The sequence below is a fragment of the Heptranchias perlo genome, chromosome 26, assembly GCF_035084215.1.
Source record: "Heptranchias perlo isolate sHepPer1 chromosome 26, sHepPer1.hap1, whole genome shotgun sequence".
NCBI lineage: Eukaryota > Metazoa > Chordata > Chondrichthyes > Hexanchiformes > Hexanchidae > Heptranchias > Heptranchias perlo.
In genome coordinates this window covers 37391832-37419045 of record NC_090350.1, presented here as the reverse complement: position 1 = coordinate 37419045, position 27214 = coordinate 37391832, and the positions used below count along the sequence as shown (strand labels likewise).

The following is a 27214-nucleotide window of genomic DNA, read 5'->3' as shown; positions in this document are numbered from 1 at the left end:
GCGCGTATCACGTGACCGTGACTGGGTCGAGCATCAGCAGCTGCTTCCTGGGACAAGAGAGACCGAAGGGAAAAAAAAAACCTCCGGTAGGAAGGGTTCTCAATAAAAGGCTGGCCTGAGTTGGTGGTGGGGAGGACGGGGAATGCGGTGATTAATGTGACCTGTTTCCCCAGACCGCTGTCGTCGTCGTGCCGCAGTGGGACCCGCTGGAAGGTGTTTTGAGTCCTCTCAGCTGCTCAATAGTGAGCCAGCAGGGGTAGGCGACAGCGCGCGTGCGCAGTGTTGGGCTGTTGCGCAGTATTTTGCAGCTCCCTGCCCAGGGCCGGCTAACGTGCCTGTTGCCCAGTGTCTCAGAGACCGGTGGCTGGTTCGTCAAGGCTGGCAGTACATGTCCAACGGCGACTCGCATTTACACAGATCCTTTTTTAATAGTGTAATCAACCCAAGGTGGCTTCATAGAGGGCGAAATAAAAGCAGTGGTCGAAGGGCTTTGGGGGGTGGGGTGGGGTATACCTGGTTTCGAGGATGCCTTTCAAGAGGGGCGAGAAGTAGCAAGAGGGAGGGGGTATAGGGAGTAAGGCCGAGTTTAGTTACTGCTACTGATGGCTTGGAGGGGAAGGGGAGGCACAGAAGACCACAGTTCATGCTCTTTGGTGCTCCATCTGTGAAGGAGGAAGATGCAGAATTAAGGTGGGGTGTGGCCATGGAGGGATTTGTAAATGGGATAAGGATTTTGAATTCAGTGTGTTAGTGATGAGGACACAATAGCATTCTCCAAGGACAGAGGTGATGGCCGAGTGAGACTTAATAGAGGATTTGGAGTTTATATGGGGTGGAGCTCAATGCTGGTGAGGGCATTGAAGAAATTGGGTCTGAGGTGACAAAAGCAGGGATGAGGGTTTCAGTGGTGGTGGGGTCTAGGTAAGGGTGGAGGATGATGATGATGGTGCAGTAGTAAGTTGTCTTGGTGATGGATACGATATGGGGTTTGAGACTCACGTCAATCCGGTGTCAGTGGCCGGCAACCTGTCTGTAAAAATTGGAAGTGAAAAGTAGATGAGATCATTCTGCATGGCAGGCCTGTTCCAAGTGAATGTTCCCCCAGCCAAAGGGTGGCAGATTGGAACTTAGTTACCAGTGAGTTGATAATGCCAGTAAGTTGGGTTATTGGGCTGATGAACTTCCGCTATTCAAAATGTTACTGTAGTTTTTCTTTGAGATACTCATTTGCAGTATTTTTAAAAATTCTTTCAAATGTAATACTGTGGTATTCCCCTACTCCAAACCCCTGACAGCCTTAGCTTGAGAATTTATTGAGGTGTGGCTTAAAAAATGTTGCTGATAAGTTAGTTCTGTTTTTAAATGCTTTCAAATATCCTTTATCTCTTAGTACAGTTTAAGTTTTATTCAAATTTGACATTATTATTGGTATTGATCTTTTAGCAAATGGCCTCACTTTTAAAGGTTGTTTGTCTGCTTACCAGACTGCACAAAGCAGGGTCCCACAAGCAGCAACTGAATGACCAGTTAGTTTTTGGTGGTGCATTTTGAGGGAGGAATGTTGGCCGGGACACCGGGAGAACTCATCTTTGAATAATGCCATGGGATCTTTTACATCCAGCTGAACAGGCAGACAAAGCCTTGGTGTAATGTCCCATGCAAAAGATAGCACCTCTGACAACACTGTGCTCCCTCAGTCCTGCACTGTAGTGTCAAGTTAGATTATGTGCTCGAGTCCTGAAGTGGGGCTTGAACCCACAAACACCTCACCCGGGCAAGAGTGCTACCACGGAACCAGACTTTCACCAGAGCAGGCCATTTGGTCTACGTAGTCTCTGCCATTTTTGTTAACCATGTTGCTGCACCATCATCATCATGTTTTGGCCTAATCTCCTAATGGGATGAGGTCAGCTTGTCGACTTAAGGTCTGTGTGAAAAAGGAGTTGGTTTGGAAATATACTGCAAGGCAAAGGCACTTATTTGCCTTTGTTTTGAGTTGAATATGGAACATTGCATCATTGCCAGCTCTTTAATGAGTAAGTAAATGCATGTCTTAAAGAACATCACATTCAGTCAGTGGAGTGTTCCTGTACTTTTGAGTTTACTTCTAAATGTATTTCAGAATGTGTCATGCTGTGTGGACCATTAGGTGAAAGTAACTGCAGTTATGTTTTATTTTCAAAGTTAATTATCACATTCCTGGTTTCTGAACTCGTCAGTAAATTGCAAGTCCCTATTTCCATAAAAGCACCACACAGTTTTTAAAATTCTCTTTTACTCTAATCTTGCTACTTCCTGACTCTTGCTGGATTCCAGTTCCACAGCTGAGCCCACTCCTGTCTTCCTTGTTGTACACACTTACCAGCAAGTGTCATTAGCTAATGATTAGGAATGAGAACCCTGACTCTCCTTCCCAGGGGCATTGAATCCAGTTGTTGCACCCCTGTTGTTTCCTCAGTTGCGATTAGCTAACACAGCACAGGTTGAGAATTGAACCTTGGAAAACAATTTATTTTAAATTACAAAGAAACCAGCAACGTTATCACAGACAGGACAATAAAACTAGCCGACTGAGCATAAACATGAAGAATCTACCCCTTCAGCAAAATTACCAGCCTATCACTTTCCTAATTAAATGGCATTGACTGAAATTGTGACCTGTTCAGATTGAACTATTGCTTTCTGTTCATAACTGAACTCTCAATCACATCCAGGATGCAGTGTTATAAACAGCGTGCCAAGTTTATTTCATGAATGTGGAAGACCCATAATTTAAATGCAGTATATGGTCACAACAGAATATTGTGCTGCTAATTGGGTCAGTTATTTATTTCAATTGTCTATACAGTTTTGGAATTACAGCACTTGTGAAATCAAGCCACAAACAGCTGCTTGCTCATTATTCTAAAAGCAGGAAAAGGGATTCTAGCAATTCAACCCAAGTGGTGAGCTTGTGATGGTTTCAGTTGGTTCAAGACAGGAAGGATTAGGATAAGTGAATTATCAAAGATTTGTTGCTGGTTCTTTGGACAAAGTGTAAATATATTTCAGATCGATTGATTTTTGTGTTGCAAAATTGATCTGCTACGTTTCCTACATTACAACAGTGACTACACTTCAAAAGTACTTCATTGGTTGGTTGTAAAGTGCTTTGGGACATCCAAAGATCCTGAAAGGTGCCATGTAAAATGCAAATCTTTTATTCTAAATTCAAATATTCACATTTATAATACAAACTGCCTATGTAAACTTGTAATGCTATAACTACACCCTCCTTTTCTTTCCCCCCCCCCCCCCCCCCCATGAAGGTGCTACAGCACCACCACTTGCAGAATGGTATAATTACAGTGTGACAAGTTTACACGGGCAGTTTCCGTTATCCTTTATAATAAAAAGGACAATGTATGAATTTAAAAAGGTGGACTGAATTACGTCTACGCATCCTCGTCCAATTATTCCCCACCCTGTAACTGCGCCTCACCTGAAGACTCGCTATGTGAAACGCCATTAGGACACTGACTAGTGTTTTATAATGTTTCAAAGAATGAAAAAATCACTACAGAATTGTATTTACAGTCTTAATTGAGACTCTGACTTTCGCTCAATTCTTTTAAATGTTTTAACTTCAGCTACTGTCGTGGATTTTAAATAGATCAATTTTTTTTTTGCTGACATCTGAAATGAGTTTGTCACCACATTTTGAAAACTTCCTGTCTACAAAATCAGCTGGTCTTTGCAGCAAATAATTGTTAGTGTTTACAGACAATTAAATGGAGAATAATTAATTTCCAGAAGATAGTAAACTAATCCAGTGCTTCAGATTGTAAGAATGAAGTCCTATTACCCCAATATGGCATGGCAGTCTTGAAATTGACCCCATGTAGCATTTTGTTTTCCTCCTCCCCTTCAGGCTCTGGTTCATGCTCTGTATGATACTACAGGCACTCACCACCGTCTGGGTACCTCACCCAACTGGTTGTTCTTCATAGATGAGCATTAGCAGGTGACTTGGCTGTGGCAGATATCATAGACAACTTTAGAAGGCACCCTAGTCAAGCCTGACTGTGCAAGGCATCATAGATAAGCCTGATCCTTTGCAGATACATGTCATTAAATATCAAGAGCACAAATAGATAAGACTGCAATAGGAATATTGTGTACAATTCTGGGAAAACAAATGAAAAGGTGCAGTGTATATTCAGTAGGGTGTGACCTGGGATGAGGGGTTACTGTTGTGTAGAGAGACTTGTGGAAAAACAAAACAAGTTTGCTAGCACTAAGAAGATTAAGGGTTGATCTGATTTGAAATCTTAAAGATTATGAAGGGTTATTATAGGGTTAGAGGTAATGTATTGTTTCCACTTCATGGCAATATGATAACAAATTTAAGTTTGCAAAGAATTAAAGGAGACATTAGAATTTATTTTCAATCTCTGCATCGCTGGCAAGGCCAGCATTTATTGCACATCCCTGATTGACCTTGAGAAAGTGGTGATGGCTGCCGCCTTGAACCGCTGCATTGATACAATTGAGTGGCATGCTGGGCCACATTGGTGTGGGACTGGAGACACAAATAGGCTAGATCGGGTAAGGACGGCAGGTTTCCTTCCCTGAAGGACATTAGTGAATCAGTTGAGTTTTTATGATCCCAACAACTTCATGGCCGATTTTTTTTTTAATAAACTGAATTCAAATTCTCAAACTGCCATGGTGGGATTTGAACTCGCGATCTCTGGATTACTGGGCCAGTAACATATCGACTACACTACCGTACCTCTCGGGGTGGGGGGGAGAAATCCTTGTACATAACATGGTTAGAATGTAGAATTCTGTGCCACAAATCACTGTTGAAGCAGAGTACCTAAAAACTTTTTAAAAGGTAATTAGATACAATCTATTGATTCGAATTTTTATATCCCCAAAAAATTCCAAGTTATCCATTTATTCAAATTAAGCAATTACATTAACCTGGCACAGTGGCCCTTTTAAGTACAATTTAAATTTGAGTTATCAAGTAATTTAAGGTAAGCAACTTCAAATTAACAGGAATAGACTGTAGTTGCTTGAAAAAGGGGAGTATTAGTGTGTGGAAAGTAAACAGGAAAGTGGGATTAGACCAGGTGACCCAAGCAGAAAAACACCAGTGCAGTTGTGACTGGCTAAACGGACTGTTTCTGCACTGCAACATTCTACAAATAACACATTTCTTCCGAATGTGTGCAACAGGAACATGATGGAATTGACAGTACAAAATTAATTTTTTAATCTGACTGTTCTCTGCATTGCTAATAAAGTATTTTTAAGGTAGTCTGTTTAAATAAAATGAATGCTGTCTGTTCTTGGGAGCTCCTATTGTATGTTCCCACCCTGTTGCTATCTTGATTTGCTTATTGATGGTGATCACCACTGATTCTATCCCTATACTTGACTTTTTAAAGGAGAAGGGCAACTGAAAGAAGACCCCATTTAAGAATCCCATTGTTTTTTCTCCATGTTCAGAAAAATTGTTGGTTTTGAAAGAACTGAAAAGACGACATGACGGTAAGTTTTTAAAAGCATGGCCCAAATTACCTGGTTTTCATTATCTTATTTACTTTTGCACTTTGTATGGTAAAGTTTCCATTACCCAAGGCAACCAGCCAGATGACTTCATTGAATAAGTAGTCTATTAGTCATCCACTGAAGCATATATGAAGCAATAAAATCCTAAGCGATAGATGTATAACAGGGCAATTAGAAGTTCTCCAACATAGCCAGTGATTGTTCCCTCGGAGAAGGCAATCCATTAGTGATCTTCCCAATTTTTTTTCTGAACAAACCAGTAGGTGAAATGAAAAGGAAAACCACAAGTGTGGAAATCTGAAATAAAAAGTCAGTAGGTGAGCCAGTGATTGCCTGTATAGACGTATGAAAACACCTCATCGCGTCTTGCACAGCGTTACAAATTGCACATTAAATTAGGTGTCAGCCATGGCTCAGTTGGTAGCATTCTCGCCTCTGAGTCAGAAGATTGTGGGTTCAAGTCCCATTCCAGAGACTTGAGCACAATATCTAGGCTGACACTCCCAGTGCAGTACTGAGGGAGTGCTGCACCGTCGGAGGTGCCGTCTTTCGGGCACTATTTCGAAGATGATCAGGTGAGTTCGCCCCTGTGTCCTGGCCAATATTTATCCCTCAACCGACATCACTTAAACAGGTTATCTGGTCATCATCGCATTTGTTTGTGGGACCTTGCTGTGTGCAAATTGGCTGCCGTGTTTTCTACATTACAACAGTGACTACACTTCAAAAGTACTCCTTTTGCTGAAAAGCGCTTTGGGATGTCCTGAGGTTGTGAAAGTCTTTCTTTTACATACAGAAACTGTGAATCTTTAAGTGACCTACTTCTCTTAGTTTTCAAACAGGAGCTGTGTTCATGATTAGCTATCCTGTACTGAAAGAATGAGTTTTAAATTTACCCTGAAAACCTTCCGGGATTCCCATGCAACTACAACCAGCAGTATGGCAACATGACCTGATGGGGCAATGAATTACTTTTAAGTGATGATTCTTGTGCCTTCTAGTGCAGCAGCTGCCTTGCGTACAAGATCCCATGAACATCAGTGACCAGTTTTTCATGGTTATGGATAAAATGTTGGCCAGAGTCTCAGGAACACTCTGCTTTTCAAACCGTGCCATACGAATCTTTAGTTTCAAATGGAGCAGGCAGATGGAGCCTTTAGCATCTGATCCGAAGGATGATACCTTTGACAATACACTACTCCCTCAGTATTGCACTGAAGTGTCAGCCTAGATAATGTGCTCAAGTCCTGGAGTGGAGCTTGAACCCACAACCTTCTGACACGAAGGTGAGCGTGCTACTGACTGAGCCAAGTTGACACCATAGCCACGCATTGAGATTTGTAGCACCTATAGACCAAAACAGGAGTTTGTTGTCTTTGCCCTTCACTGGCTCAAAGCCAATTTGAAGAAAACAAGAGTGTGAGCTGGATAATTGATTCAACTCTGATCTGAGCTTTGGTTTGTACAGTATAACAGGGACATATAGTATAACATGCCATCTAACAGTCAATGCTTCTGTTTGTCTTTGAGGGGACACTGCATTTGTCATCTCATTTCTACTTCTGTGGAGAGTGTTTGATTTGATATATGCTATAAACTGCTAGTTGTAGTTTCATGGGAATCCAGGAAGGCTTTCTGAGTAAATTTAAAACCCATTCTTTGAATGGTGTAGGAACCATTATTAACTGGAGTTATCTATTCCAAGTGAAAACTGGATAGACATTTATCAGATAGCAGTTAAAGGGTGAGAGATCAAGTAGCATATGATATTTTTCAAACTTTGGGACACCTGCCAGCCAATCTGTAGTGGCTTCTTTCAATCTTCAGAATTCCTGTGTTCTGAAAGAGTTTCCTTTTTGGGTTGGTACAAGCTGTTTGGAGTCAGAATTTTGCTTTGAAAGGGAAAGCTTGCCTCAGTGGTAGTGCTCTTGCCTCTGAGTTAGAAGGTTGTGGGTTCAAGCCCCACTAAATATCAGCTAGACTGACTTCAGTGCAGTACTGATGGAGTACTTACTGCATCGTCAGAGGTGCCAACTTTTGGATGAGATCTTAAAGCTAAGCCTTACGCCTCTTCAGCTGGAAGTAAAAGATGCTACGGCACTATTTGAAGATCAGAGGAGTTCTCCCAGTGTCCTGACCAACATTCATCCCTCAACCATAACCACTCCCCCAAATAGAATTTTCTAGAATGTACAATGAACTTGACACAAGTCGCTCCCAATGGCAACGGTTAGAATCTTCCAAACTGTGTAACTTTAACAATTAGTAATGAAGCTGAACTTTATACCAATGTAAAGCTTAAACTGCTATGTGACTAGTTATACAAATAATGGGTTTGTGACAGTTAATCTTGCTCATGAAATCCATGAATGCATACAGTATCAAGAATGCATAACCACAAGGTGGTTATGGCCAGTACCTTGAGTGGGTATGAACCATATTCCATGGGGCTTCTGTTTATACCATGCTTCATCAACCTGTTTTTTTTAAAAATGTAATGCTACACTGTGCTCCTTTTGAAAATAAGAACATAAATAGGAGTAGGCCCTATGGCCCCTCGAGCCTGCTCCGCCATTCAGTAAGATCATGGCTGATCTCCAACCTCAACTCCACTTTCCTGCCTGATCCCCATATCCCTTGATTCCCCTAGAGTCCAAAAATCTACCTATCTCAGCCTTAACATATTCAACAACTCAGCATCCACAGCCTTCTGGGGTAGGGAATGCCCAAGATTCACAACAGTCTTTGTGAAGAAATTCCTCCTCGTCTCAGTCTTAAATGGCTGACCCCTTATCCTGTGACTATGCCCCCTAGTTCTAGACTCTCCAGCCAGGAGAAACAACCTTTCAGCATCTACCCTGTCATGCCCTCTCGTAATCTTATGTTTGTGAGATCATGTCTCGTTCTTCTAAACTCCAGAGGGTATGGGCCTATTCTACCCAATCTCTCCTCAAAGGACAACCCTCTCATCCCAGGAATTAATCTAGTGATCCTTCATTACACCACCTCTAAGGCAAGTGTATCCTTTCTTAGATAAGGAGACCAAAACTGTGCACAGTATGCCAGGTGAGGTCTCACCAAAGCCCTGTACAATTGTAGTAAGACTTCCTTATTCTTGTACTCCAACCCCCTTGCAGTAAAGGCCAACATGCCATTTGCCTTCCGAATTGCTTGCTGTACTGGCATACTAACTTTGTTTCTTGTACGAGGATACCCGAGTCTCTCTGGACACCAACATTTAATAGTTTCCCACCATTTAAAAAATATTCTGTTTTTCTATTCCTACCGAAGTGAATAACCTCATTACCCCACATTATACTCCACCTACTACCACCACCATAACCACTCACTTAACCTGTCTATATCCCTTTGCAGACTCTGTGTCCTCCTCATAGCTTACTTTCCCACCTACCTTTGTATTGTCAGCAAACTTGGATACATTACACTCTGTCCCTTCATCTAAGTTATTAATACAGATTGTAAATAACTGAGGCCCAAGCACCGATCCTTGCAGTACCCCACTAGTTACAGACTGCCAACCTGAAAATGACCCGTTTATCCCTACTCTTTTCTGCCGTTAACCAATCCTCCATCTATGATAATATGTTACCCCCAACCCCATGAGCCCTTGGGTAGCAACCTTTGATACGGCACCTTATCGAATGCCTTTTGGAAATCCAAATATGCTACATCCACTGGTTCCCCTTTATTTACCCTGGTAGTTGCATCCTCAAAGAACTCTAATAAATTTTGTTAAACATGATTTATCTTTCATAAAGCCATGTTGCCTCTGCCTAATCATATTATGATTTTCTAAGTTCCCTGATACAACTTCCTTAATGATGGACTTCAGCATTTTCCCGACGACTGATGTCAGGCTAACTGGCCTGTAGTTCCCTGTTTTCTCTCCCTCCTTTCTTGCATAGCGGTGTTACATTTGCTACCTTCCAATCTGCTGGGACTGTTCTAGAACTAGGGAATTTTGGAAGATCACAACCAATGCATGTACTATCTCTGCAGCCACCTTTTTTAGAACCCTAAGATGTAGGCCATCAGGTCCAGGGGATTTGTCGGCTTTTAGTTTATCTAATACTTTTTCTCTACTGATATTAATTGTTTTAAGTTTCTCACTCTCATTTGCCCCTTGGTTCCCCACTATCTTTATGTTTTTGTGTCTTCCACCGAAGACAGATACAAAATATTTGTTTAATGTCTTCACCCTTTGCCAGCTGCATAGCTTTGGTGTCAGTTAGGCTGCTGCTGTTTTTCATTTTATTTGAAGAGAATGTTATAAAAGCAAAAATGTTCTGAAGTGAGTGTGATGGAGTTTTTAAAAAAAAAATGTGGGCTGACATGTCAAATGACAAGAGATTCACTAAGGTGATACCAGGGATGAGCAGCTTAAGTAATAAGGAGAGACTAGACTAACTGTGGCTTTTTTTTATTAGAATAAAGGGGAGGATATCTAATGGAGGTGTATGAAATCGAGAGTCGGTAACTAGAGAGCATAAATTTAGGATCAAAAGGAGAAGTAAAGAGAAATTTATTTTATGGAGAAGGTGGTTAGGACATGGACTGCCCTTGCAGAACAGTGGTGGAAGTAGAATCCAAAAATAGTTCTTAAAAAGAAACTGGATAATTATTTGAAAAAGAAAAATTTAAAAGGTTTCGGCAGAAATCGCTGGGAAAATATCCAAATGGATAGTTCTTACAGGGAGATGGCACAAGTCGTTGTCATCATTGCCGTCCTCTATGGGAATATCTGCTACCAGCTTCTTCCAACTATTATGGTTCCGGGTTCTCACATGCCTCATTGGCAGTAAGGCCCAGGCTGTTAAGGAGCACTTTTATGTTGTCATCCCATTTTGTTCTGGATGTGCCTCGTGGTCTTTCATTTTGGTGGTGAATGCCCGGCAGGGTTAGACTCAGGCTGGCGCTTGAGGTGTGCATACCAGAGGAGTTGGTAACTATCTATCAACCAACCAGGAGAGAGGCCGTTGATTAGTCTCAAGATTTTGTCCTGAGGCTTAATCTTTAGTGTGCAAAGCGAACTAGAATCAAATGCATCGATTCACCTATTCGTTACTTTGGTGCGTACCCACGTTTCTGAGCCATGTTTAAATATGGATATTACTATTGCGTTGTAGAGTCGTACTTTGAGACTGCAACTTATGTTCAATCTCCATGTGATGGAGAGTTCATTGCGGAGCTCACGAGTGCACTGCACCTACGGCTGTCAGGAAAACTGTCCCAATTGGAGGAATTCGTGCTCCTACATAAGTGAACTGTCACTTGATTCCACTGTTTTGGATGGATTAGCATCTGTTATGAAGGCCGCTGGAATTATATAATGTCCTAGCGATTGCGCTTTCGTCTTGTTCCAGCTGACATAAAGACCAAGGCTGGGGATGCCTCTCGTTCAAAAATTCCTAGAGCTTCGGTAAGGGTGTCCACTGTTTCAGCCAAGGCCACAAGTGCAGTGGGCCAAATGGCCACCTTTTGCGCTGCAAAATTCTACGACATTTCAACATGTCTGGTGTAACACGTGAAGATTTTGTGTTGATTTGCCTGATGCTTTTATGTGTAACAGATAGAGAACAAGTTGCATATTTCTGAAGGTGGGAGGGGCAGGAATATATCATTAGGATTAACTTAAGACAGCTGTACCTTTGTATTTAACCAATTTTGTAGTACCAGATACTTGAGGTTTTAAAAATTTGTGCATCAAGTTCTGAACCTTTTTTCCTATCTCATCCTCGTGCAGGTTTAAAGGAAGTGCTGATTTTTGACTGTTCACTGTTGCGTTGGGTCAGCGCTGACCTCTTAACGTGACCATGTCTTACGGACGAATTGAGGACAGCCGTTTCAGCTACCACTCTCAACCCCAGGACTTCAACAGCCTCATTCAAACATGCAGTGCCAACATCCAGAAGATCACACAGAATAGTAAGTTGCAATCAGCTCTGCTACAAGGACCTGAAAAAAGTCATTCTGAAATCTTTTTCAACTTAAAGGAAAAACTGCTTAGACTAGGGATATTTTGCCAATCACCATTTGCACGATCAAACGAACTTCTAATGAGGATAAAACACAATATAAAATTTTACATGTGCAAGGAAATTACATTCAATGTAAAATATGTTTAGTACCAATTCAGGAAGATCAATTTTGCTTCAAGGTGGATGAGACTGCAAGTTTCTATTTGACTTTAAACTACAGTAAACCTTAGTTACAATATAGCACTTGGAATCTATCCAGGACTTGCATTATAAGGAATCTATTGTTAGATTTTTTTCCTTTTTTTTGGAAAAGCAAAACAAAACTGATGTACCGTGCCATATTTTTGTTGCTGTAACCAGTCCAAAGTTGCGTTTTTAATACAGTAATATATAACAGCTACTTATCTTTTAATGCCAGGCTGGGCTTCATTCCTTGTATTGTTTCATAGCTTCTCATGAGCCGGGGTGGGGGGGATATAGATTTTACCATGGATCTATTAAACCATTAGAATGGGAGAGGAGCAAAGTGCACTATTTCCCATCTACTCCCACCCCGCAAAACCTTGAGGGACGAAGCCTTCAGTTTAGTTTCTTCGTTGAAATTTAGCAATGTAATTGTTTTTGAGCTGTCAATTCAACATGCACGTGGGACTAGAGCTACTAGCTCCAGTCTCTCTGGAGCCTATGATCCTGGTCACACCCATGTAACAGACTGCTCTCAATAAGAATAAAAACAAACTCTGCTGTCACTAACTTTGTAATTAGAGGTTGTGTTGTAGGTCCCCATGCTGCTTTGGGGTCAAAATGAGTCCAAGGTCATCTTATCAGCCAGTTGCACTACATATTTCACAATGATCTAATCACCTTTTAAGTTTCCTATCTTAGAAAAGAGGCGACTGGTCAGTTACAGAGCAGCAGTAGGTAGGACTAATATCCCTATGTCCTGTTAAAGATCTCCATCTTGCATTTAGATGACTGCCTGTCTTGTTTGGGGAAGGGGGGGGGTGGAGAAGAAGGGAAGGAAAGGGAGGTCTAACAGAAATATGCTACTCAACTGCCACTAAATAGATAAGTTTTGAGATGTATCAAACGTCCCTGAGATGTCGTACATGCAAATTTGTGTCTCAAAGCATCAAAATGATAAAGAATATAATTTCCAATGTGCAGAGAAAGTCAGTCTGAACATCAATTGACCTTAGAATCTGCTTCATAATAATCAATCTCTCTAATTGGCACCTTGTGATGTTAGAGACACTAAGTTACACACAGCTGCTCTTTAGCTGAATAATACATTTTACAGTATAATGCACAATATATCTGTCCTTATAAAATATGATCGTCTTCCCACCTGCCGTGGGAGCCAGTCTGTTTAAAATGTATTTGGAAACTTTTTAATGTTGTATAATCTACTAAGTGAGCTAGTGGCACAAAATGGGTTCAGCACCATCTCTTGAAATTGTTCAAGTTGAAGAAACGTAAAACTGAGCTGAAAAGTGCTCACTGCTTTTTTTGATCAGACTAACATCTATATTAAATACCCTGTGTATACACGCAGTTAGTGTCCAATTCCCCGTTATCACGATTTTTAGTCAGGCTTTTATCTCAGTTACAATATTAAATGTTATGTAAACATTTTAGGATGGAATTCCCATATCTAAACTTGTCTAGCAGTGTAGTTCTAGACTCTGGCCAATAGGAGAAGCTGTGGAGCAAGTTGTCGAAGTCTCTCCACTCTTGATGTTGAGTTATATAATGTATATACTGTATACATGAACAAAAATGGTTTTTTTAAAATTGTTTCCTTGGTAATACCAAACTTTAATGTATGAACTTAGTATGCTGTTTTCATAATGGTGCTTATTTCATACTTCAGAATCTGGAATTGTAAGTTGAATTCTATAATCTTATAATAAATTTGTCACCGAGTAAAATGCTGCACCTACCAACCAGTACATAGCAGCCTGATAGTAAGGACAATGTTAAAGGCCTGTGTAACATGCCCTATTTTTGGTTAGCAGTTAATTAGATAAAATCTATTTGTTCTGTTAACATACATAATTCAGCAGTGGTTATGCAGGACATAAAATGCTTAAATACATAATTGCATTGATCACTAATGATTAAATCCTAATGCAGTTTCTTGCCTCAGGAATTTGCTGTAATCGTGTTTAAATACAAGGTAGATTTGATTATCTATCATTTCCTACAGCTGCACAGATAAATACAATGGTGCAACAACTAGGAACGCAACAAGATACAAGTGAGCTTCAGGACAGACTGTAAGTGTATATGTGTTGCGAGATGAAGTTGTGTATGACTGTACCATGACTTATCAAAATATTTGAGCTGCAGCCAAATTGTACAACTAAGTGGATGTTATGACATATTTCTACTCTCTGTTTATAGTGCACTTATGAACGTAGTTAGGTTACAAATCTGTCAATAATTCCATCGATTTTGGTTCAAGTTGCATTTGCAGAGTAGATATTGCACTCTACATCTTTAAGGCACAAGAACAGCTGTTTGTGGAAGCAGTAACCAGCCTGAGTGGGAAAAATGCATAATTTAAAAGCACTTTAAATATTAATTTATTGACCCGTAGGGCTTGGGTTTAAATTATTGACCAGACTAAGAATTTGCTTGCATGTTCAGCCCTCTGGGTGGCAACTTTGGTTATATCTCCTTGCTTAACAATAGCTATATGGGTGTGTTTAGTTAACCTGGTTAATACTATTGTTGCCACAATTATGCCAGTTCTTCCAGTTGGACTGTTTTGATAGTGTATTGAGAGAAACAATTTTTGGTTATTTTGAATGCTGCATTCTACATTGCGGTTTTATATTTCAATTGCTTCAAGTGTTTTACAGATTTGGTCTTTGCAAAGCATAGTTAGTCTTAACAGAACATTCTCCATAATTGCTTTCTTAGTGGGTGATGGATGGAAAATCTAGGCTACCAGTTAAATTGGGCAAAAGCAGAACTATAGTCGTAAATAGCTCCTATTGGTAAAAAGTTAAAAACAGAGGATGTCCAAAGGGACCTAGGGGTACAGATATGTAGATCATTGAAGTGTTATGAACAGGTGCAGAAAATAATCAAGAAGGCAAATGGAATGCTGGCCTTTATATCTAGAGGACTAGAGTACAAGGGGGCAGAAGTTATGCTGCAGCTATACAAAACCCTGGTTAGACCGCACCTGGAGTACTGTGAGCAGTTCTGGGCAGCGCACCTTCGGATGGACATATTGGCATTGGAGGGAGTGCAGCGTAGATTAACTAGAATGATACCTGGACTTCAAGGGTTAAGTTACGAGGAGCGATTGCACAAATTGGGGTTGTATTCTCTAGAGTTTAGAAGGTTAGATCACAGATCAGCCTTGATCTTATCAAATGGTGGTGCAGGCACGAGGGGCTGAATGGCCTACTCCTGTTCCTATTCATTGCCCCTTGAAGCTTGGGGATGACACTCCCATTTCTTATAGATAATTTTTTTTAAACTGCTGTCTTCCACTTGTCCTGTGCTCTAGAAGTTTGGGTATTGGTAGTATCATGTAAAGTCATTCTGGTGGCCTTGGAATAACTGAGCATGCGTGACATTGAAACCTTTTTGCCAAGACCATGTTGAGTTTTGTGTGCAGCCAAATATTGGTTTCTCATGCATCCAAAATGTTTGAACTCCTTTTGGTTACTAGTGCTTCTTTACAATTCTTAAGGTCATCTGGCAAAACAGAGGGAAGTTTTGGAAATCTATCAATGGTGAGAGCAAATGTTCTTGAGCTGTTACTGACAAAGTTCCTTGCAATACTCCTGCCTACTCTCAGGATTCTGTCTAGAAGGGTTAGAAATATTTCTGCTGTTTTACTCATCACTTTGGTATGTGCCATTAGAACAGATCTGTGGTGCTCAGTTGCAAGCAGAGCATAATACAGAATGCTGTTCTCGAGGAAGGATTGTGGCCAAATATGGGGTACACAAGAGGCCGTAGATGGAGTAGTAGTTTGCAAGGACAGGGTTGGTTGAGGGTGGTTTTTTTTTTGAGGGGAGTGAAGATGGTGGTTTTGAAAGAGAGCAGGACAGTGCCTGAGCAGCGGGAACCATTTATGATTTCAGCTAGCAATGAGACCAGGAGTGGAAGTTGGTTGGTCAGCAGCTTAGTGGGAATGAAGTCAAGGGAGTGGGAGGTGAGTTGATGGATGAGATAAGCCTGGCAAGGGAATGAGAGGAGATAGAAGAGAAACAAGGGAGAGATGAAAGTTCAGAGCTATGGCACGGGAGAGCTTTGGGTGAGTTTTGGCTTGGTGGGAAAGGGGGGGGGGGTTGGGAGGAGAAGGAACAAGCAGCCAAATGGATAGTCTCAATCTTAGTAACAGAAGTCCATGAGCTCCTGGCACTTGGAGGGGGCAGCAGAAAGGGGTTTAACGAGATGGTTGTTGCTAGAGAAAAGAAGCTGGCATGCAATATACTGATTTTCAATTAAAGTTTTGAAACACAGTAATTGTCCGACTAATGGTTATAATTTCCTTCACTTGCATGTGCACCAAATTCAGTATTACACTACTGTAAAACTGTTCCCTTTTTAGGTATTGCCATCATTGCAGATTATAGCATGAAGTATTCATCAAACAAATAATATTTGGATCAGAGTGTCATTTCCTAATCTATAGGTCCAAGTTTTAGAAAAAATCAAATTGCCATGAAATGGGCTATCGTGTACAATTGTTCATTTTCATTTTAATAATGTTTTATCTTCTTTGTAGGCAACAGCTGCAACATTACACAAACCAGATTGCCAAGGAAACCAACAAACACCTGAAGGGGCTTGGATCACTACCTTTAATGTACAATGAGCAGGTGAGTACTTGTATAGACGACGACCTGCCATGTCTTGGACCTGGATTAGAATCCAGTCCAGCCAGAAAGAAATGATTGTCCTCACTCTGATAACTTGGTCCAAAATGAAGCAAATCGCAATCTCAGTGCAGCTCCCAGTAGACACACAAGCTCCAACTAGGCAGTAATTGGTATGAGCTTAACAATTCATCTTAGGCCAGAATGACAGGACATGAGGGAATAAAAATGCATCACCAATGAATTGAGTCGTCCTATTCTGAGGTTGGAAACAAATCGTGTTCATTAAATCAGATGTGCCACTCACCTGAACAGATTTCTTTCAGCACAGATTATTTGTATATTTTTATATCTTGTCTAACATCTGATTTAAAAATTACATGAAATAAATACTGTACTCTCTGTCTTTTAAAATAACCATTTGATACCCTATTTCAAGAGTTAGTGACCCTATGTAGTTGGAGATATTATAGTGCTGGTGGTCTTGGTTGTCAAACTTCTCCATTTGTGATGCACCATAAATACTGAATTATAGAATTCTTTCATCCTGTTGTGCATATGTCCAAAAGTTTGAACAAAGCAATATCTCGTACATACTGATGATTAATGCCCCTTGCACTTCAATTATCTGTATTATTGAAAGTGAATACGTAAAACTTGCTATCAAACTATCTATATCTGTTGGAGACCTTCTGTATCAGGTCTCAGTCGAAAGAGCCTAAGCACATCTATCAGCAACTGGCTTTCACTATGACAGCTCTGGGTTGGTGGCCTTTCTTCCACCCCTCCCTACATGCATACTGGCTGATTATTGTGCTTTTGCATAACTAGCAGCTCTGGCATTGGTATCCAGGCCTGAGAGTGCTTTCGTGGAGGGTTGGCCAAGCAGGCCACTGGTAGGAGGGGGAAAACCAAATCAAATTGGCGCTCGTGTAGGCTGTCCTTGCATGTAGGTTATACCTCAAACGTGAGCCCTCTTTCAGGGGGAAAAAATAATTTGCATATAGGCAGCACATTCAACTTAAACTGTTTTTATAAATAAAAGGTGTGGGATATGAGTTAATACAGTATATCGGGAAATGTTTTCTATTGAAAGCATTCCGCCTTGCATCTAGTGTAACAGTTCCCCTCAATAATTGTAGGAAGAATCAATAGGTGAAGTGGAACTATAGAACATGTATAAATATTCAAATTCAGTATTGTGTTTTGGAGCAGGGACACTGCAGTAATGGATAGTCAAGCGTTAATATGTAAAATAATCAGTACTTTTAAGAAAAAATTCCAAACAAAATAATTTTTCTTTTGTAACTTCAGCGTCAACAGAGAATGCAGAAGGAACGTCTCATGAATGAATTTTCTGCCGCTCTGAACAACTTCCAAGCGGTGCAGCGGAAAGCTGCAGAAAAAGAGAGAGAGTCTGTAGCAAGGGCAAGAGCAGCATCACGCCTCTCAGTAAGTTTTTAAAAAAAGAACAGTCCACCACGTCTAACTTAATATAGTGCATGGACAATCACACTCTGCTCACGTAGACCGCCTCTGCATACAGGCCATAGCTCAAACTTGCTGTTTTCAAGGTCAGGCATATTTCACACCACTTTTACTGTAGAACTCCAACATGACTGAAATAATTTAGTATACCAAGGCATAGAGCATGAATTATAATTCTAATGATTAGAAGTGAACTTGGGGGAAGAACTGCATTTAGAGTCATAGGTTACAGTACGGAAGGAAACCATTTGGCCCATCGAGTCCATGCTGGCTCTATGCAAGAGCAATCCAGCTAGTCCCACTCCCCACCCTATCCCCATAGCCCTGCAAACTTTTCCCTTTTCAAGTATTTATCCAGTTCCCTTTTGAAAGCCATGATTGAATTTGCCTCCGCCCCCCAGCAGTGCTTCCAGATCCTAGCCACTTGCTGTGCTATTCTTCATGTTGCCTTTGGTTCTTTTGCCAACCACCTTAAATCTATGTCCTCTGATTCTTGACCCTTCCACCAATGGGAAGTTTTTCTCTATCTACTCTGTCTAGACCCTTCATGATTTTGAATACCTCTCTCAAATCTCCTCTCAACCGTCTGTTCCAAGGAGAATAATCCCAGCTTCTCCAGTCTATCCATGTAACTAAAGTCCTTCATCCCTGGAATGATTCTAATAAATCTCTTCTGCACCCTCTTAAGGTCTTCACATCTTTCCTGAAGTGTGGTGCCCAGAACTGGACACAATACTGCAGTTGTGGCCAAACCAGTGTTTTATAAAGGCTCATCATGACTTCCTTGCTTTTGTACTCTATGCCTCTATTTATAAAGCCCAGGATCCCATATGCTTTCTCAACCTGCCCTACCACCTTCAACGATTTGTGTACATGTACCCCCAGATCTCTGTTCCTGTACCCCTTTTAGAATTGTGCCCTTTAGTTTATGTTGCCTCTCCTCATTCTTCCTACCGAAATGCATCACCTCGCATTTTTCTGTTAAATTTTATCTACCACATGTCTGCCCATGCCACCAGCCTATCTATATCCTCTTCAATGTTCGCTACCCTTCCAAGTTTTGTCTCCTCTGCAAATTTGGTAATTGTGCCCTGTACACCCATTAATATATATCAAGAAAAGCAATGGTCCTAGTACCGACCCCTGGGGAACGCCACTGTACGCTTTCCTCCTGTCTGAAAAACAACTGTTCACCACTACTGTTCCCTGTTACTTAACCATTTCTGTATCCATACTTTGATTTTTAAATACTTTGCTTTTATTGTGGTGTTTGCTGAGTTTCAACAATCTATGGCTACTGATTCCCTTGAAATGCATTTCACTGTCTGGTTAAGGCCTAGGCCAGTGTTGTTCTTGAACTGTTGATAGGTGCATGAGGGTGATCAACAGTAGATAATATTTCTCTCTTTCTCCCCCCAATCCCATCCAACACTTTCCCACTTTACACCCACAGTATACCATACTATGGTATAGCACAATGGAGCCATTTTACAGCTAGCTTAACTTATTTTACGTTTAGGATGGGGTGGGAGATGAAAATGCTGTTTCTAAATGGGGTCACTTAAAATCAAGGCAATTAGCAACATTTAGGAACAGAAAATTTCGTAAGTCTTAGGTCCCAGTTCACTTTTTGCTTGTTTTATGTCTGCAGGAAATATCCATGCAAATCTGGTAGCACAGTGGAAAATAACAAGTCATTTTATTCACTTGGGAGCCCAATGTCAGTTATCAGTAATTTTGCTCTGCAAATTTTTGAATGTTTGTTTTTAATTGCACTGGAAGATTGTAAACACTCGTTTTTATTTCTTGTAATTTGGTAGGTTGTTGCAGGACTTCTAGTATTTGAGCAAGTGGCAGTGAAGTGACTACTTCCTTTGACAGACACTCATTTAAGATGGAGCTGTCTTGTTAGTGTAGTTTTCTGCTACTTTGCTTGCTGGCAGAAATGAAGTACCACATTAGTACACTGAGTTTGTCTGTGATTTGCAATGGGACCTGGACACTTTCAGTCAAATTCTGAACTTGTATGTTTCTTATCTATCCTCTCTGCCCCAACCTTACAAAATCCTCAAATTTAGCTTCCCTTCTTTTGTTGCTCAATAAAAGATGTCACTGTAGCTCTTTTGTTACTAAAATTTATCTGTTTCCAGAGTGGTTTCAGTGATGATGAACATAAAGAAGAACAACTTGTATCATTTGAAAGGTAAAGATGTGAACTTATAATCACACAAGCTCTTTGTAAAACATTCTTGCTTTAAAATATTTGGGTGGAGTGCTGAAATGGAAATAGCACATTTTCTTTCACTTTTGGAATCTGTTTACAAATCTACCTCAGATTGCTTGGAAGAAGGCTGCCTCCCTCTGGCTGTATGGGTATACTGCATGAACATATATTTGAGGTCATCTTAACCTAAACGGGTAGTAAGAGGAGGGTTGGGGCCGATTTTAGGGATCAATAGGAGATCTACTCATGGAGGCAGAGGGCGTGGCTGAGGTACTAAATGAGTACTTTGCATCTGTCTTTACCAAGGAAGATGATGCTGCCAGAGTCTCGGTAAAGGAAGATGTAGTTGAGATATTGGATGGGCTAAAAATTGATGGAGGAGGTACTAGAAAAGCCAGCTGTACTTAAAGTAGATAAGTCACCCGGTCTGGATGGGATGCATCCTAGGTTGCTGAGGGAAGTAAGGGTGGAAATTGCGGAGCTACTGGCCATAATCTTCCAAACATCTGTAGATACGGGGGTGGTGTCAGAGGACTGGAGAATTGCAAATGTTACACCCTTGTTCAAAAAAGAGTGCAAGGATAAACCCAGCAACAACAGGCCAGTCAGTTTAACCTTGGTGGTGGGGAAACTTTTGGAAACGATAATCTGGGACAGAATTAGCAGTCACTTGGACATGTGTGGATTGATTAGGGAAAGCCAGCACGAGTTAGTTAAAGGCAAATAGTATTTAACTAACTAGTTTTTTGATGAGGTAACAGAGGGTAGATGAGGACCGTGTGATTGAAACTGTGTATATGGACTTTCAAAAGGTGTTTGATAAAGTGCCACATAATAGGCTTGTCAAAATTGAAGCCCATGGAATAAAGGGGGCAGTAGCAACATGGATACAAAATTGGCTAAGTAACAGGAAACAGAGTAGTGGTGGGCTGTTTTTCAGATTGGAGGGAAGTGTACAGTGGTGTTCCCCAGGGGTCGGTACTAGGACCACTGCTTTTCTTGATATATTAATGACTTGGACTTGGGAGTACAGGGCACAATTTCCAAATTTGCAGATGACAAAACTTGGAAGTGTAGTGAACAGTGAGGAGGATAGTGATAGACTTCAAGAGGGTATAGACAGGCAGGTGGATACGTGGCAGATGAAATTTAACACAGAAAAATGCGAAGTGATTCATTTCGGTAGGAAGAATGAGAGGCAATATAAACTAATTTTAAAAGGGGTACAAGAACAGAGATCTGGGGGTATATGTGCACAAATCATTGAAGGTGGCAGGGCAGGTTGAGATAGTGGTTAAAAAAGCATACCGGATCCTGGGCTTTATAAATAGAGGCATAGAGTACAAAAGCAAGGAAGCCATGGTGAACCTCTATAAAACACTGGTTTGGCCACAACTGGAGTATTATGTCCAGTTTTGGGCACTGCATTTTAGGAAAGATCTCTTAGCAGAAGAGATTTACTAGAATGATTCTAGGGTTGAGGGACTTTAGTTACGTGGACAGACTGGAGAAGTTGGGGTTGTTCTCCTTGGAACAGAGAAAATTGCGAGGCGATTTGAGAGGGGTATTCAAAATCATGAAGGGTCTAGACAGAGTAGATAGAGAAACTGTTCCCATTGGCGGAAGGGTTAAGAACCAGAGGACAGATTTAAGGTGATTGATTCTTTTGCCAAAGGTGACATGAGGAAAAACTTTTTGTTAAACACAGCGAGTGGTTAGGATCTGGAATGCACTGCGTGAGGGGGTGTTGGAGGCAGATACAATCATGGCCTTCAAAAGGGAGCAGGATAAGTACTTGAAAGGGAAAAAAATTGCAGGGCTACGTGGATAGGATGGGGGAGTGGGACTGGCTGGATTGCTCTTGCATAGAGCCGGCGCAGACTCTGCCAAATGGCTTCCTTCCGTGCTGTAACCTTTCTGATTCTAGTTCCTAGTGGTTTGGCTGCAAATTTTCATCAAATAGGTGCTGTGACTCAGATAAGATGGGAAAGATGCCTGATGTTGGAATGAGGGAAAAAAATTCTTTCTGCTGTAGTAGGGTTGCTTTTGAGATTTGAATTAAGCAATTGGGGTAAAATGTGGGAAACTTCAATTGCCTCCATGCCCTACAATAGTCTATTCTGCAGCACTAACATCCTGTACCTTGGTGAACACAACACCAAAGAACAACAATTTTCTATCTCCATAGGATTGGTATCATTTTATATGGCTGAAAAATAGAAAATCTTATAACTTGCATCAAAATGCTCAAAGCTGTGCTGTAGGAGTTATACTTTTATTTTCTTAGTAATGAAGACTGGAGTCAGGCACAAGCTCAGTCTCAAGATGTGGCAATAACTGAAGAAGACCTGGAACTCATCAAGGAGCGAGAGACTGCAATCCGGCAACTTGAGGTTTGTTTTTTTTTATTCATACATTAATATGTGTATAAGTACTTGTGTATGGGTTACAAACATAATACATGCTGACTGAATAATGATAAATTCTGTTAATTTCTACTAATTATAAGCTTTTGCTTGCAGAGGTCACAGATCTCTTGGTATCCTTGCATTTGAATCTATACTTCTATTTTTTTTTAAAATTCATTCCCTTGTAGCTTTTGGGGAGGATGAAAGAGAAATCAGGCTTATGTCTTGTCTGCTGTGAGCAGTGAGTTGTTGCTTCTATAACTTCAGATTTTAATTGAACTAGTGTCTTTTTGTTTTGCCTTCCACCTCATAAAAAGTTAATACTGCAGAGAACAGTCCCTTTGGCATTTCAATCTTAAATGTACTGAGCATTATATAGTGCATCCTGTCCCTTTACCTGCTGCCCTACATTTCCCAGACATGGAATGTATTTTATGTAGAGTCAAATTCACCAATACTGGAAATGGTCTTTGTAAAGTGAATTAAAACGACCAGCAAAATTTAAATCAGTACTTATTAAGAATTTTTGATGTCTGCTTTGAATTGCATATATTTTCTCTGATTGCTTAAGCAGTTTGTTCAAAATACTTCATTCTCTTGTCCAGGCTAACATCTTGGATGTCAACCAGATTTTTAAAGACTTAGCAATGATGATCCATGATCAAGGAGATATGATTGGTAAATGCTACCTTCCATTAATTATCTTGAATACTTTCCTTTGTTCACTTTTTGGGTTCATCCTCTTGTGTTGATGCTGTGAAGTTGAACTCCCTGTGTCAGCATCACTGACTCCCAGGTCAGCTACAGCACTGTTTGATGCTGAGTAAAGCTTCTTTTGGCTCTGCAGAGCCAATGTGTATTGGTCCAAACTTGAGAGGTGTGACCTTTTTCCATTTTCAACACCAGCCATCCTATGGCCTCTGAGTGTGATTGCCAAGTTAAAAAGAGACCAAAGACTTGCATTTACATAGCACCTTTCACGACCTCAGGCCATCCCAAAGTGCTTGACAGCCAATTAAGTACTTTTGAAGTGTAGTCACTGTTGTAATTGTAACGTGGGTCCATTATCACAAAGGAACTGGATGATTTTTTTCAAACACAATTGCTCTGTGCTATTTGTGTCTAAAGCTTTGTATTCAGTTGAAGCTCTTCCCTGTTGTTTCCTACAGATAGCATAGAAGCGCATGTGGAGAGTGCAGAAGTACATGTTGACCAAGGAACTCACCAGTTGCAGAGGGCAGCTTATTATCAGGTAGGATTACGCTGTTTACTCTAACAAATTGCACACCAGGTACTCCCCAGCCGTAGTAATTTCCTTCCAAATTGCAAGTTTACCACCCATAATATCCTCATAAGCTGTATACTTTGGTCATTGTTCTTCTGAGCTTTTAGAACCATAGAGGTTTGCTGCACAGGAGAAGGCCCAATTGACCCATCGTGTATGTGCCAGCTCTTTGCTAGAACAATTTAAAACTAATCGCACCACCTCTCTTATTTACTATAGATCTGTCTCCCTCTGTTTCAAATATTTTTCCCAATTTTCCCTTAAGAGGCAATGGTCTCTGCCTCAACCACTCTGTGGCAAAGCAGTCCATGCTCCAATAACCTGCTGCATAAAGAAATTTCCCCTAACTTCTCCCGACTCTTAATAACGGATTTAAATTGACCCCTCGTCACTGACTCCTGAACCTAGGAAATAGCCTTGCCCTATTTACCCTATCCAAATCCTTCACAATTTTAAAAACCACTATTAAACCTTCTATTAGCTGCCTCTGCTTCAAAGGAAATTGTCTTGGTATGTCAAGTCTCTCCTAAGAACTGTAATTTCCCATCCCTGGCATCATCTTGGTGAATCTATGCTATAAGCTGACTATGGCTTTAATATTTCTGTAATGGGGTGCCCAAAACTGTGCACAGTACTCAAACTGTGGCTTAACCAATATTTTATACAAACCTATTACTACTTTACTCTAAATTCCAAATGTCATCACCTCTTATGTAATTATTTTACAACAGGTTATAGCCTTACATCAGATAACACATAAATCCCTTCAGCTTCATTTTCCACTTCTGAATGTAATGGGTGCTCATTTGCTTTTTATCAATTGTATGTTGCTTATTTTCATAGAGTAAGCCTTACCTTCAGTATCTTTTATTTAAAACAGAAGTCTCTCGACCCACTTCCTAGTGGACATAGATCCACTACACTTCCCTCTAATTAGTCAATTTCTTTGAGGGGCCTCATTATTGCAACTGTAGGAAAAAGTAAAATGTCTTACTGGTACAATTGGAGGTTTACTATTTGGATTCAGGTTTGGGCACATTGAGACAGAGCTACTCAACATGTAATAGTACTATACGATATAGGAGTGCTTGATGCTGGTAGTGGGTGCTTATGTGGAAGGTGTTCGTTCTCCAGTAATAACATCACTGGTGTTGAGCACAGAATAAAATTGACTTGCTTTGTATTTTTGCATTTTCAGAAAAAATCCCGCAAGAAAGTGTGCATCCTGATTGCAGTTCTTGCAGTGGTCGGTGTCATTTTGGGCCTTATCATCTGGTGGGCAGCCAAATAAAGAGCTTCCATGCAAAATACTACTGCTCCTCTCTACATGGGAACATTGGAATTGTACTCCAACTGAAGTCAATGGACAATTCTCTTCTCAGCCAGTTCACTTTAAGGGTGTGTAGCTTACGAATTTGTGGAATTTCATGAAATGAGACCCAACACCTAGAAAGAAAAAAGTGGTTAAACATTATGAGTTTGTACAAAATAATCAGTTAATGTAATATTTACCCTTTGTTTCTGTATGTTTGTGCACTGTAAATTAAAAATATGCTACTTGTCTTAAAGCAATGAAAGTTGGCCTGTGAAGCTATATCATCAAATGCAGTTTGTAGTAACGTGCAAGTGGTTTGGATTTTCAATGTCACTCGGCCAGATTTTACCCTTGGGGGAGTCTAACATGGCAATGATCCTTTTTATCAATTTTGCGAGTCAGGAAACTGCAACCACTTCTCTGCTTCTCTCCTCCCCTCCCGGTCAAATGCCACTATGATGTAATTTCCTTGTTGAACATACTTTGTCCTAAATTTGGCTAAAGTAAAATATGGATTATCGACAATAGAAATATCAATCCTTTTGGCATCTTGTCATAGCAATATCATTACATCTTGGTGGATTTTGCTGCAATGTAATTTTTAATGGCAAACATTAGACCAATGATTGGCCAGTGATATGAAAGCAGAGTACAGAATCCTTACTGTAATAGAACTGTTTTGAACTGTTGCTATCAAATAGATTTGAGTTGGTTAATACCATTCTTTTTGTTCCTCCTTAGTTTACTAATATAACCTGAGTTGTGCGTTGCAAACCTTCACCTGTATATCAGTCTTCCAGAATACTTTGTTTCAATCATTTTTGTACTTTAGTTTTCTTATGACTGCATTCCAAGATCAAAGCAAAGGGCTTGTGATGTCAATAGTGGAAAAATGTGAAACCAGTTCTCCTCCTTGGCGAGACTAACTTGTCAGTAGCAGGGCCATTTATCTCGTGCATGGCTTGATAGAGTTCTGCATAAAACAAATTAATATATTTTAGTGATTTTCTTTGTGTTATGGCTTATTTCCAAATGTAGGGGTGCAGAAATAGCAGGAACTGCAGTTTTACTGCATGGGAATAGGGAACCAATTCTATTGCCCTTAAACTTCCTTTCACCTCTTCTATAAAACCATCAGTGTCTGCCTGACATACCAGTACACCAGAACTGTTGGCATGTGTGATTTTTTTTTTTTTTAAAAAGACTTAATTGTTCCTCTGTACTTTCTCTTACCACCATGCAGCTCAGTTGGAACAGTGAGATTATCTTGGAGTTTAAACCACCACGTGACTGTCATCAGCAGAGCTTTGTGATTAGCTGGCTGGATGTGCACTTGTGGGGCAAGCTGATTATTCTACTTGGGCTATAACAGAGCTGTGAAAATTGGTCTGACAATGTAAAGCTTCATATAGATGATTTGTGGATTTACACTCCACTAGCATCTGAGTTTTTTTTTCTTGTCTGTTCCCAGTCAGACCAATAAAGATTTTTTTACAAAAAGCTTTATTTCAACCTTCTGTGGGAGTAAGCAAGACATTTCAGGATTTGCTACTAAGCACTAGAGCCTCCAGTTGGGGATGGAGAAGATGTCGCAAGCTATGATGCAATTCTGCTTCATCTGCAAGAGGATGGGTGGAAATGAATAAACATCTCCAGAGTAAAGGAAAATTTAAAGAAGCAAAAAAGTTCAGTGTAAAATTGGGTGTCATTTACCAGATTTTTTCCTTGTCTAGTCTAATCATGCATATTTCTCGATGTAAAAATAGAACCTCTAGCAGTACCAGGATAATCTGTTTTTCAAAAGTGCTTTTCCCAACAAATTGTCACAGATCAAATGTAAATCCTTGCAATATCTTTACACCCCATTGTTTTGTAGAACGCAATACAAATAACCAACAGCCATCAGCTTTGTTGAATTCCTTTGTTTTGTGGCCATGCTCAGTAGGAAATTGAAATCTAAATGTCTGCTCTGATGTAAGCCATTCCATTCTCTGTATTTTGCATTGTATCACAATAGTTTATGAAAAAGCCAACATTTGGCTATTTGATTTTGGCATTGTTATGAATAAATGTCCCCTGCCCTGAA

General features: G+C 40.4%; 1 protein-coding gene across 3 annotated transcripts; it reads left to right on the top strand.

Annotated features, from left to right (window-relative positions):
- On the top strand, positions 1-27214 carry stx12 (syntaxin 12). Of its 3 annotated transcripts, none has more exons than XM_068006820.1 (11): positions 1-86; positions 5439-5541; positions 11327-11508; positions 13771-13840; positions 16318-16411; positions 17723-17860; positions 20047-20099; positions 22408-22513; positions 23134-23206; positions 23698-23780; positions 25012-27214. In XM_068006820.1, exons 3-11 carry the CDS (start codon positions 11397-11399, stop codon positions 25102-25104), a joined length of 822 nt encoding a protein of 273 aa, XP_067862921.1. In that variant the 5' UTR covers positions 1-86; positions 5439-5541; positions 11327-11396; the 3' UTR covers positions 25105-27214. The 3 variants fall into 3 exon arrangements, with proteins under 3 accessions (XP_067862921.1, XP_067862923.1, XP_067862922.1); XM_068006821.1 differs by lacking the exon at positions 1-86 and adding an exon at positions 140-256; XM_068006822.1 differs by lacking the exon at positions 5439-5541 and having other exon boundaries at positions 2-86.

Bases quoted from the DNA above. Each gene is read 5' to 3' on its own strand.
- stx12 (XM_068006820.1), top strand. From the start codon at position 11,397: ATGTCTTACGGACGAATTGAGGACAGCCGTTTCAGCTACCACTCTCAA. The intron at 11,509-13,770 runs GTAAGTTGCAAT...CATTTCCTACAG, and splicing joins CCAGAAGATCACACAGAATA to CTGCACAGATAAATACAATG. The intron at 22,514-23,133 runs GTTTGTTTTTTT...TCTCTTGTCCAG, and splicing joins CTGCAATCCGGCAACTTGAG to GCTAACATCTTGGATGTCAA.